General features: G+C 39.2%; 1 protein-coding gene across 2 annotated transcripts; it reads right to left on the bottom strand.

Moving 5' to 3' along the window:
* Positions 1–95: 95 nt before the first annotated feature.
* LOC112571718 (N-lysine methyltransferase setd6-like) lies at positions 96–12334 on the bottom strand. 2 transcript variants are annotated; one of them, XM_025250941.1, is made up of 11 exons: positions 12167–12334; positions 10975–11122; positions 10353–10500; positions 9863–9991; positions 4821–5100; positions 4412–4510; positions 2408–2503; positions 1695–1775; positions 761–860; positions 492–537; positions 96–370 (listed from the first exon to the last, which is right to left on the bottom strand). In XM_025250941.1, exons 1-11 carry the CDS (start codon positions 12308–12310, stop codon positions 211–213), a joined length of 1431 nt encoding a protein of 476 aa, XP_025106726.1. In that variant the 5' UTR covers positions 12311–12334; the 3' UTR covers positions 96–210. The 2 variants fall into 2 exon arrangements, with proteins under 2 accessions (XP_025106726.1, XP_025106727.1); XM_025250942.1 differs by having other exon boundaries at positions 12157–12283.
* Positions 12335–12397: the final 63 nt, after the last annotated feature.

Raw genomic sequence — 12397 nt, 5'->3', positions numbered from 1 at the left:
CCTCCTTATTTATACAAAATCTCTGGTTAAAATGTGTTAATGAGTCCACTGTTTTGACACTGCATTTTTTATGAGATGGAACGAACAAGTGCAAAGACATCTAAGATCATTTTATTTCTTCCAAAACACACGGAAAGTCTGAAATCATCATAGACAATCACAAATATATGTAGACCCATCTATCAACCACATCAGTTGTCTCCTTGATTATTAGCTGCAGGCCTCAATCAGTTTATTGAGAAGCTGCTTCTGACCGTAGCGCACATACAGAGAATAGCGCTGGCGTGAGGTCAAATTACTGGGTTGTGTTGCCATGGAAACCACATCTAGATCATCTCCTCCAAGTTGTGACAGGCAGTGGATGGCACATCTGAAAATGGTACAACAGCTCAATAAACGCAGGGAATGAAATCAAAATATCTGAGTGCATGTGCACTGTGGTGTGTGTGTGAATGTCTATGAATATGACAAAGTGAAAAAGTCAATTTTACCTCTTCATTATCTGCTTCCATTTGTCTGGCAACTGGGAGATTTTGTCTGAAATAAAGAAAAAAACCCTTTACTAGTCTTCTGGCGATTTCAGCTGCATTGACCCAAGTGTATTGATCTATTCTGCGTTCCTACTGACACAATGGCTTTCTGATCACAGTGATCTGCCGGAGATAGTGGTAACATATATCTTGTGTATAGAGATAGCAATTACATATATTATGCCATAACATGTCTCACATGACCTCCCAGCACCATACTGAAAACACACCATATGTAAGTGAGCTGTCTTCACTGGTACTGCTGTCTGCATCACTCCATCCTTCCTTCTCAGCATGCTCTGCAAACTCCTCTTCAGACATGGCCAGAACCTGCAACAAGTCAAAGGTCAGCTTAGCTGACAAGTGCTGCCTCTTTACCAAACAGGGTGAGTCTGGATAATCTTCATGCAAAGCTGATTTCTCACACAAATATTACCAGACAGTTTTTTTGAAGTGATCTGCCACAAACTATATACATCTTCAAACATTAAACAGGAATTTCTACAATTGCTGTTTTGACCACTGGTGTTTGGATGAAAAAGAAAAATCAAGATAGGTGTGTGCTACAGCATTTAAAGTTTGCAGTCTTATTCAGAGATGCATAAACTTAAGAATGATTAAAGGATATTCTGCTTAGATTAATATTTATACTGAAATTAATATCTGAAGGAAAAATAAATCTCTGTTTGCCAGGTTCATGGGTGCTGGGGTACCATGTTTGATTGCTAATATCTCTTGACCTGTTCAGATATTAAAAAGTTCTTAAAAGATCCTTTAGATCATTGTCTCTAGTCTTAAAAAAACCCAGAACGGTTTTGGTATATGACTAACGGAGTTATTCTATGGTAAACCATATTATGACTATTTGTAGCAACATGGTTCATCATCTGTTGATGTAAGATGTAGAAGGCATGCAGATGATGTGAGAAACATGTGGAGACCTGAAAGCATGTCAGATAATGCAAGAAGTATACAGTAATTTGAAGAACAGTTCAGACATGTCAGACAGCGCAGGAAGTAAACAGTAACTTGAAGAACAGTACAGAGTTATGTGTCAGTGTGTTGGGTTGCAACAAAAGAAGCACAGCGATCCAAAGTACAACTATGTCTGTCAGATGAAAGCGCAGCGCATAGTTGCTAATCTAACCTATCTTGCAGACCTACCTTGACAATAGCAAGCATATCATCATCAGTCAGTACGCCCTCCATGCCCAGAACACATGCTCCCTCTGTGCTCAGCAGGTCCTGATACAGAAGACAAAGACTGCAGCTCATGTCATAACAGCATAATCAAGGGAGGTAATACCAACATAGGAGGAGGTCATGCCATAGAACACTGTCATAGGAGGTGTGTCATATAACCCATAGGAAGAGAAAGGGGGAGTTGGTGTTTTACCAGCAACTAAGGCTATATCGTGGCAAAGCAGCTAGCCCTGTAAACAGATGCCACATACAGAGAAAGAACAGCATGCTTAACCCAGGACAGCCAACCTTCACTGTAATGGTGACAGGCAGCCACTGGACACATTGGAGGTTGTGTCATAAAGCCAACATAAGAGCAGCTCAAGTAATTTAAGACATTATGTATTATGTATTACAATGACTCCATTAATGTAATACCAACACCACGACAGTTTTGATCATGCAATACCAGTACCATAATGGCTCACAGAATATAAAATCCTATCTGCAGTTTTGTTCCCCAGCATGACATCCTAAAGGCACCTCGTGCAGAATATACTTGTTTTAAAAACTGACTTTTATTTATGCCGTTCCTTGTTAACAAAGAGAAAATGAACTTTTAAGCTTGACTATATATTGTAAATAAAAGTCTTTATTATCTTGCACATTATCCAGTTTCCTATCATTGCTCTTACATGCTCTTGCAAGTAAACAAGTTTAGCAGCTGTCAACTGTGGTGCATCCCCATTTTCCTCAGCCACTTTCTGCACAACAGTCATGGGAATATCTACCTGTCAGCAAAGGAAATAACATCAAGATGGGAAAAAATGAATATAAAAATTATATCATTAATATCAATACTATATCAATATCAACAGCCTGCAACTACATAATAAAATATTTCCAAAGATAAATGTTAAAATCGATGATTGTACTTACTTGGAGGGTGACTTATTCTCTGATGATTATCTAACCACTTGGTTATCCGCTTCCGCTATGATGTTTTCTTATTATTAGATCCAAACTAAAAACACATTTTTTTCCAGACTTCACTGTGACCCTGTCCTGACTATGAGCATGCATAACAAGCGTCTGTATTTACCTTGTGTATGAGCAGGTGTGTCTGTTGTAGAAGTCAGCATGTGTGTTACATGGTGTTAATGATTCTGTTTATATGGATAGGTCTGTTTATCACTTCTGTAAAACACTATGAGCAAATCTTTGGGAAAGTGATAAACAAATGTTCATTATTATTATTCTCTGATTTTCTAACCACTTGGCTGTCTACTTCCTCTATGAGGTAGAATTAACACCCCTATGCACTATGGATAGCCGAGTGGTTAGAGCATTGGCATTCGAACTGAGAGCACACTGGTTCAATTAGCGCAGCAAACGTCCCCCAGCTGGTAGGAATGAGTACCTGACTCCTTAGAGGGTTGGAGAAGGTAAAGTAGCGAGGGAAAGGAGATGGGAACTACCCTCGTGTAAGGTGTCTCAAGCACCTCATCCCCTCAACGACCTTTTTTTTTTTTTTAAACCTTATATGACATTTACTACTGTTTTCATAAACAAAACTGGTCAGGACAATAATTAACAAAATTTCTAATTGAAACTCTTTCCTCATTTTGTTGACACTTAAACATGGAAATAAGAGAAGGAACTAGAACAGGTTATGGAAAGAAAACTGAAAGTTTTTAAACATTGGCTAAATGGCTGAAACTTAAAATTTGTGACCTATTCACTATTGTGACCTGCATTACTAAACTAATGTACCACTATTGCAAAAAAGTTCACAGTTAAAACAGCGCTTAAAAATTTATTATTTTTTTTATAATAGACGTTTTTAAGTTTTAAAACGACAGATGGATGAACACATTCAGATACATAAAACATCTGTTTATCCCTTGAGGGTTATGAGGACCATGATTTCCAGGATTTATTTTCGGGGGCAGTGGGTCTGCAGCTGGCTGGTGAGAAATATGGGAGATAATTTGGAATGGTGTGCTGGGAAGGGTAGGAACATGAGCCTTGTGCACATGATCTCTCTGCTATCATGTAAGCCTTGTGCACATTTCTTTCTCTCTGCTATCAAGAGGCGCCTAGCCTCAGCTGCACAGGGCCCTTTGTTTAGGTTACATCTGGCAGCTTCTATATACTCACATGACATTATGTGCAGAATTGCATCATATCAAATACAATAAAGTATCTGCATGTTCCCAAAACACTACAACACACAAAACACTGTTATTTCCAGGAATTGTTTTAAGGAGGGTTGTTTTGTCTTTTTTGTGTGCATACTTGTCTGTTGACTGTGGATATAAGACAATTGAGAAGAAACTTGCAAAACATTTCAAATACTTAAATTTTTTGCATCACATGCCATAGCCCCACACGCCAGACTCTTGTCAAATGCCGTTTTAAATTCAATGAAGATGTAAACAACATCACACTGGTGTTGAAGATACTTTTCTATGAGATCACCATAAAGAAATTGAGGAAATTTAACTTTTGTATGTATTTCACTTAAAATTTACCTCCATTTTCTCATTCTAATCACAGATAGATATTTGCATTAATTTAAAACATCTGTGTCTGTCTGGACCTGTTGTAATTTCCTAATAACTGATTAATAACTTTGATACCCTGGAGCGAAAAATTACATAAGAAATGTTCTTGAAAGACCTCACTGTATCACTCACTGTGTCATAGTGGTTGTTGGGGAAACACTCTGCAAAGCCATACATGTGAAGCAGGTGCCAGTTTGCCAGCTCTCCATATGTGTTGAATACTTCCTCTCCCTGAGGATCAACATATCAACAACACATCATCAAACACAGTAGCAAATAATCCAAGCCAGTTCTCTGTGTCTCAAACACAAACACCACATGCATGTTCCCGTAGAGTCACATTTCTTTTGATCAATCAGCTTAGAATCAACCCTCATTCTCTCCAACCACATCCCCCATGACTGTTTTCAAAAGACATGCTCTTCACACACACAAACACAAGTTTCTGAGGCACTTCTCTTAGCAGACATACTATTATGGCAATGCGTGCTGACCCTTCTCAACAGCCAAGGAACATTACTGTGCTAATATCTCTTCTTACCTCTTTGATATCGCACACACTGATCATACGAAGTGCATCAGTGTCGAAAGTCAGGCGTGCATTATTTCTGGCTACATGGTTCAAGATGTCTGCCATGGGAACCATCATTGGTGGAGTATTTTCCAAGTCCTCGGGGTCAACATCTTCAAGGTGAGATTTTTCTTCAGTTCTTGAATGGTTCTGGTCTACACGTGAATTTTTTGAGATGGGCTCAGTGAAGCTATAAGCCATCACAAATGCAACCATCTTCTTGTACAGGTCAAAACTTTGACAAGAGGATCTGTAACATAATGCACAATCTGCTATGAGCAGCAAACTCAGCTATGTTCATGAAAACATGTACTTTTAACTAAACTTACAAAGAATTCAGATGTAGTCTTACACTACAGTTTTAGTTTTTTCTTTATGGTCACTGCAACAGCCATGATATTTAGGACTGCAACATGTAACTCAGAGGCACTTTGGCTCCATTCGAAGCAGCGCTTTCCGAGCCCGCTAGCGGCTGCTTGATAAGCCGGCTTGTGTTTCACACACGAATAAACATAGCTCGCTGAACAGTCTGCTCGCTGAGGTTCGCAGAGGGCCCTGTTGCTTTTGGAAACGCGTGGAAAAGTAGAACAGGTTCTAGCAGGCTTACGAAGCCACTTTGGGATAGTGCAGTGTTGTAGTCGGAAAAGGATAAGGAGTGGTACAAGAAGCACAAGCAACAACTCAAGACATGAGGAATTGGTGTTTTACGCTGAACCAGCAACTAAGGTTATACATGGCAAAGCAGCCAGCCCTATAAACAGATGCCACATGCAGAGAAAGAACAGTGTGCCCGAGATAAACCCAGGATAGCCAACCATCACTGTATTGGTGGTAAGCGCTAACCGTTGCCTCACCAGACCGTCCAACTCAAAACAGAGTCAATGGATGTAGTACACAGACATTGTTATAAGTGCCATTGATTATCTGAAGTAACTGAATGCAAACTGTCACGGAGAAGACTTTCTTTTGGTCCGTGATTTGTGCTTCACAGAAACCTGGCTAAACAAAGATACAACTGCCTCTCTAGCGTGTGTTGTTGGTCTCTTGATGTTCAGGACAAAGCAGACAAGAGAGGCAGGTAAACAGAGTGGCGGGGGAATCTGTGTATATGTGAACAAGAAATGGTGCCACCTAAAAAACAAAATAGTGAAACTCAGACATTGCTTTCCATCTGTGAAAATTCTTTTACTTGGTCTACGGCCTTACTATCTATCCTGGGAATTTTCATATGTAGTGCTTGTAGTCATGTATGTGCCACTGTTAATGCTGCCACCACATTTGCTGTGATTCAGTCTCACATACAGGACCTTGAAACTACTTACCCAGATTCCTTCAACCTTATGGCCAGTGACTTTAACCACATGTTGAGGAAAACACTACCGAAATACCAACACCAAGTTATGTGTGCAACAAGATGATCGACCTATTTCATATCAAAGTGAAGGATGTGTATACTGCTTGGTCTCTCAGATCACGATCTTGTCAGCCTTGTCCCTTGATACCTGCCCCTTGTACAACATGTACCGCCCATAAGGAAATCCGTAAGGAAATCCTGTGTCAACTCGCTACAAGATTGCTTTGAGGCTACAGACTGGAATATGTTTGTTGACACTTTGTCTGACATTACCAAACTTGCTGACTGCATTACTATATCAATTTCTGTGAGGATGCAGTTGGGAAAAAGAAAACCATCAGAGTTGATCCCAACAATAAGCCCTGAGTAACAAAAAAGCATTAAAAGGGTATTGAACAAAAAGAAGCAAGCTTTCAGAGGCAAGGATAGTGAGGTACTAAAGGCAGTGCAGAAAGAACTCAAGAGGGCCATCAAAGATGGGAAGGAAAAATATAAACAGAAGGTAGGGGACAATGTTAAAAAGCACAATATGAAGAAATTCTGGGAGGGGATTAAGCTAATGAGTAGGCACCAGGGTAAACAGGGTGGTAAATCAGTTCATAAAATAGAGAACAAGGAGTATGCTGATAAGCTGAATACTTTCTTTTGTTGCTTTGACTGCCATGATTTTACAAAGGATAAAAATAAGCTGACAGAGGCTTTAATAAAGTTTTAAAAAGGAAAGTGGAGAAGACAATATTAATGTCTTTACAGAAAAAGGAGGTGCACCGACAACTTCTCAAAGCACACATGCAAAAGGCAGCTGGTCCTGACAAAGGTAGACCTGCTATCCTGAGGAACTTTTCTGACCAGCTTGCCTAAATCTTATGTATTCTCTAAAACTCATCTCTTTCAAACAATTCTGTTCCATTATGTTGGAAAACTTCCTGCATAGTGCCAGAGTCAAAGAAAAGCCCAGTGTACATGATTCATGCCTTGTGCATTAACCTCTGCTGTAATGAAAGTTTTTGAAAAGTTTGTACTCAAGTGTTTACTAGAGATCTTGTTCAGGACTCATTAGACCCTCTACAGTTCGCCTAAAGAAGTAAACAGAGTGCAGAAGATGCTGTTTTGTATATCTTAAACAGAATTTACGCACATCTGGAGAACACCAACACCTGCATCCGTCTAATGTTTTTCCTTCTCCAGTTCTCTCAACAATGCAATATCATTTGTTCAAAAACTAATTCAGATGAATGTTGACACCAGAACTTCTCTGTAAATCCTAGACTATCTGACTAACAGACCTCAGTTTATAAGAGTTTCTAGTAATGTCATTTCTAATACTTTGTACACTAATGCCGGTGCTCCTCAATGGACAGTTGTCTCTCCTTTCTTGTTTGCCCGGTACACTGCAAATTTATTGTTACATGGTGTAACAACAATTATTTAGAGTTAAATATCAAGAAAATAAATGATTGTAGAAAAGAAGGAAAAGGCTGATTTTAATGATATACTCATTAAGGATGGGGTTGTAACAAGAGTACACAGCTACAACTATTTAAGTATAACTATCGACAATAAACTCCTCTGGAAATCTCATGTTGATAGTGTTGTCAAGAAAATGCATAGCCGCCTTTACTGTGTAAGAAAACTTAGATCTTTTAATGCCCACTCTGAATTCCTGCAACTATTGTACACTTCAGTAATATGCAGCACCGTAACTTTTTGCCTGTTCGCTGGGGTGAGGGCGGAGAGCATAGCCAAAAAGGAAAGGGACAAGTTGAACAAGAACATAAAAAAAGCAGGAGAAGCGATTGGGAGGGGGCAGAATGATGTAGAGATGCTATTCCACAAGCTTCTGTACAACAGACTGATTACAATTTTAGCTGATGACTCTCATTCACTTCTACAGTAATTCGACAATAGACGCATAAACAGAAGTGGCAGGTTTAGAGTTCCCCAAGCCAGAACCACATGATATCTGATATTCTTTTATTCCGGCGGTTATTCACACATGCAACCAAATCATCGCTTGGACACGTCTCTGAGTGAAGGCTAAATAATAATAATAAGTCGATTTGTAATGCGCAGGTATCCATTCCGAAGAATGCTCATTGCGCAGGAAAAAAAAAAAAGGCTGGCACCCGTTCTCATTTTTTTATATATCTAAAGGTATCATTGATGTGATATTCGCATGGCAGACTTCCTGAATTTCATGAAAGGGATTAATAAAGATGTTTTATATTGCATTATAATTAAAAAAACAACCATAAGATTTTTGTTTTCAACACCATGAAATTTCTAAGTCATCCTTTTCTCTTTCGGTCCCTATCCATAAACAACTCAACTATTCCTTTTTCCACCTATCCACAGCTTGGGTGTCATTCTTGATCGGCGTTTGACTTTTAATCAGCATATTTCTCATGTCTGCAGAAATGTTTAACTTGAACTTTGTAGGATGAGTACCATTTGTCATTATCTCACCACTGATGCAACTAAAACTCTAATCTGTGCCTTTGTGATGTCAAGGATAGACTACTGTAATTCTCTTTTAGCTGGGATTCCCAAATATCTTCTTGACAGACTTTGAAGGATCCAGAATAATGCTGCTCACCTCATCTGCAGACCATCTAGATATGAACATATATCACATATCATTCACTCTCTTTACTGGCTGTCAATTGCGGACTGTATAGTCTTCAAACTTTCCACTTACTCTGCTGTTTGTGGCACCAGTCCTCAGCCCCTCTCCGAACTCAGTCCCATCTATGTACCCTCTCGACCTCTTCGCTCATCATCTTCTGCGAGTCGCACTGACCATGAGCTTGTATTAGTGGACTGCTTGAAGGATCTTTTCCAGTCAACTACTAAAACGAGGCAGGTGTGTATAAAGCTTCCGGTTTAGTCCCATTCATTGTTTAGGCTCACCGAGACTAACAGTGGAGAATTTGGCAAGAGGCTAAGCATTGGTCTTGGCAGACACAGCAGTCCACCTATACACATCCGTGCACTAAGACAAAGAATATGGACAGAGGTCTTTCTCCTACCAAGCTCCATCAACTTGGAATGGATTACCCATCAGCTTTTGTCACCATGATTCTCTTACCACCTATAAGTCTAAACTTAAGACACATCTTTTCATCCATGAACTCTGCCATCAGCTATTCCTAAATGGCGTACTTAAATATTCCTTGTGTGACTTCTTCTTCTTGTTCCTATTCGCCCCCAGTGGAGCATAGGGCCGCTAAATTGCAATTTCTGTAGCATTTTATTTTTTTTACAGGATGGGATTGCTAGCCCCATGCCCAACCCTTCTCCTTCATCCGGGCTTGGGACCGGCAGGTTACCCGAGTGGTTTCCAGGCGGAGTTCATTGTGTGACTAGCAGCTCCAAAAATTGGTTTGTGAAACAGTTGACAAAGGGCCTTGGCAAACCGCCGTTAACCAAATCATTTTTGGTTTCGCATGTGTCCGAACCTTAAATATCCATAATCATTCACTGTTAACACATTACATTTGCAAATGAAGTTGTTATATTTAAATAATTGGTTAGCCACTAAATGTTAAGCAATATTAATCACACTGCACCAATATTAAGCAATTTTAAAAATATATTAATAGGTATTTTAACATATAAAAATAAGATAAAGTAAAAACAAAATATCAAAAGTACAAACCCAAAAACATTGTGATGTTTGCACATAAATGGCAAAGCTATGTGGTTAAACTCTTTCTCCATAAACTGAAGATCACGGTCTACTGCTTCTGTGATACCTGTACCTTTTAGCAGGTTGCTATGTTCTTCCCTACAAGTAACAGAAAAAAAACCACATGACAATGTTTGCTAATCACAGGGGTCAGGTTATGGGATCTCCATAGCAAATGTGCTGATCTTAGGGTCATATTATAAGATCTTTAATCTTTCTACATCAAAAATGCTGATCACATTATTATAATAACACTTTATTTATCCCAGATGGCATTCAGGATTTAATTCGGCAATTAATATAGGATCATAACAGTAAATGTGGCATAGCGTTTATTTATTTATTCAACACTTCATAACACTTGGAAGAAAAACAATTTTCCCATTATTTTCCCATTATGCTCACTTAAACAATAATGGAGTGATGTAAGTTTATGAAGACAATTCCACTACTGGCTTACCTGCTCCAGAACATGGGAAGGTCAAGCTGTGAGAAGTCTGGCACTAGGTCTAGATATGGTCTCCACAATGACGATGGATTGTTGTATTCATACAGCAGGGCCACTAGAAGAGCAACCCAGCCACTTCGACTTTCTAACTCTTGCTGTCCTGGCAATCAGCAGGTTTCAGATTTAGTCTCATTTATAATCCACTAGCAGCAATAGGAACACAGAATAAATAACACAAAACAAGACACAAAAATAAAACAAGATAAAAAGGAAAACAACAATAATAATAAACATTACTGCAAATAATAATGAGCAAATATTCAGAGGTTATAAAATTAAAAAGGCTAGGTGAGCAAACTGTCAATGGTAGTAGAATTTAGAAGATAGGCTGAACAAACTGTCAATGGTGGTAGAATTCAGAACACAGACTGTGAACTGAAGATATATGAAAGAGGACAAATGGTGCACAGCGATACATCAGCTGATAGTTTTGTGAAAAACAAAAATATATGCTTAAAACCCCAAAAAGCAAAGAATACTGAAGTAATTATACTTGTATATTATACCCTGAACTGATTGCAGTCTCCCCAACAGAGTGACTCTCTCTTCTCAGCTGCATACATTTAAGTCTTACCTTGCTGGAGAAGGTGGGCGATGGAGGATGTTTGTGGGGACAACAAAAGTGAGCGAGGCACTGAGAAAAGAACTTCTCCCTCTGTGATATTCTGCAAGGCCACCATCCCATACTGTGCTTTCACACAGCTTCCCCACCTGATGCTCACCTGTCAGTTACCAGCAGATCAATGTCAGCATAACTAGCAATGAGGTAACCAAAAATTAAAGTATTAATTTATTAGTATTAATACAGCAAGAACTACATTTGAGTTGCTTTAAGATGTAGCCAACAGAAGACATGTAAAGTTGACCTTTTGTACCTTTGTTATTTTGAGACCTTGCGTATTGTCTGCTGTTTTTTTTTCCTACTGTTTTCATGAACATTTGTGTATGCATGTGAGATTGGTTAAAAGTTTACATTATTTGTGAACAGTTGGCACAAGGATGACATGTGACTTCTCTGTAATAAGGCCATTGCCATGCAGTGTTTGTGTTTACCATGTCTGAATGTGCCTGAAGCTGTCTGGTTCCCCCCTCTCCTAACCAGTTTATCTAAATAATTTATGCCCAATTTATTTATGAGAACAAAGAAATAGCACACTCTCCCCTTCAACCATGCATACACATGTGTATTTGCATGCACACACACATACACACAGACTGATCTGAATTGAATCTTCTTATGTGTGGGAATTTTCACAAAACTGAGTCACAAACACAACAGTTCCTGCTGTATGGGGTTGGTCTTGGCTGTGTTTAAGTCAACCAGCTTTATAGCAGCCCCCTAAGAAGGCCATGAGCAATTTGCAAAAATCACACAACAAAGTACACATCTTCAGCTATGACCACAAAAAGTGACAGCAGCTAACTACCACCTCTCATCCACAAACACACAGCTTTCAACCACAACTGAAAAGAACAGGAAGAAGCAAAGATCACACATTGGTGTACAATAAAATAAGGAAGCGAGAGAGCAGGTTATGCTCGAGCTTTGTAGTCACCTGAACTCAGCAGACAGCAAAAGTCAACAAAAAAAAAAAAAAGATAGAGGGTTTGGGATTTCTAAAATGCCACAAAGTGATATGCGAGGTGCAATAATGCATACATAGCTCAATCCCACGAGTACTACTGCTACTTGTGCTGAAGTGGTAGATGCTGAATTTAACTGAAGCTTAGGGGTATATAACTAAACATAAATTACATGATCAAACCTTTGAAGACATTGACAAATCGTGATCAGTACACCATTTAAGAAATCTGTCAAGCTTTTTAGCGCTGACATCTTGAATACTTTTCTTTGCTTGAGCATCAACTCTGCTTGTGTCTTGTGCACTGCGCTTCAAGGAGGCCGCCATGTTGCACAAGAATATGTCGAGACTCGAACCATTTGGGCAAAGGCCGTCCCTTGGGGCCAAAAACGATGTTGAAGGCTTCTTTTCTGC

The sequence above is a fragment of the Pomacea canaliculata genome, linkage group LG9 (assembly GCF_003073045.1).
Source record: "Pomacea canaliculata isolate SZHN2017 linkage group LG9, ASM307304v1, whole genome shotgun sequence".
Lineage (NCBI taxonomy): Eukaryota > Metazoa > Mollusca > Gastropoda > Architaenioglossa > Ampullariidae > Pomacea > Pomacea canaliculata.
Note: the sequence above shows the minus strand (reverse complement) of the source record. Positions and strands in the feature narration are given on the sequence as shown.

Bases quoted from the DNA above. Each gene is read 5' to 3' on its own strand.
- LOC112571718 (XM_025250941.1), bottom strand. From the start codon at position 12,310: ATGGCGGCCTCCTTGAAGCGCAGTGCACAAGACACAAGCAGAGTTGAT. The intron at 10,501-10,974 runs GTAAGACTTAAA...GCTGATTGCCAG, and splicing joins CGCCCACCTTCTCCAGCAAG to GACAGCAAGAGTTAGAAAGT. The intron at 538-760 runs GTGTGTTTTCAG...TCTTTATTTCAG, and splicing joins AGACAGCTCACTTACATATG to ACAAAATCTCCCAGTTGCCA.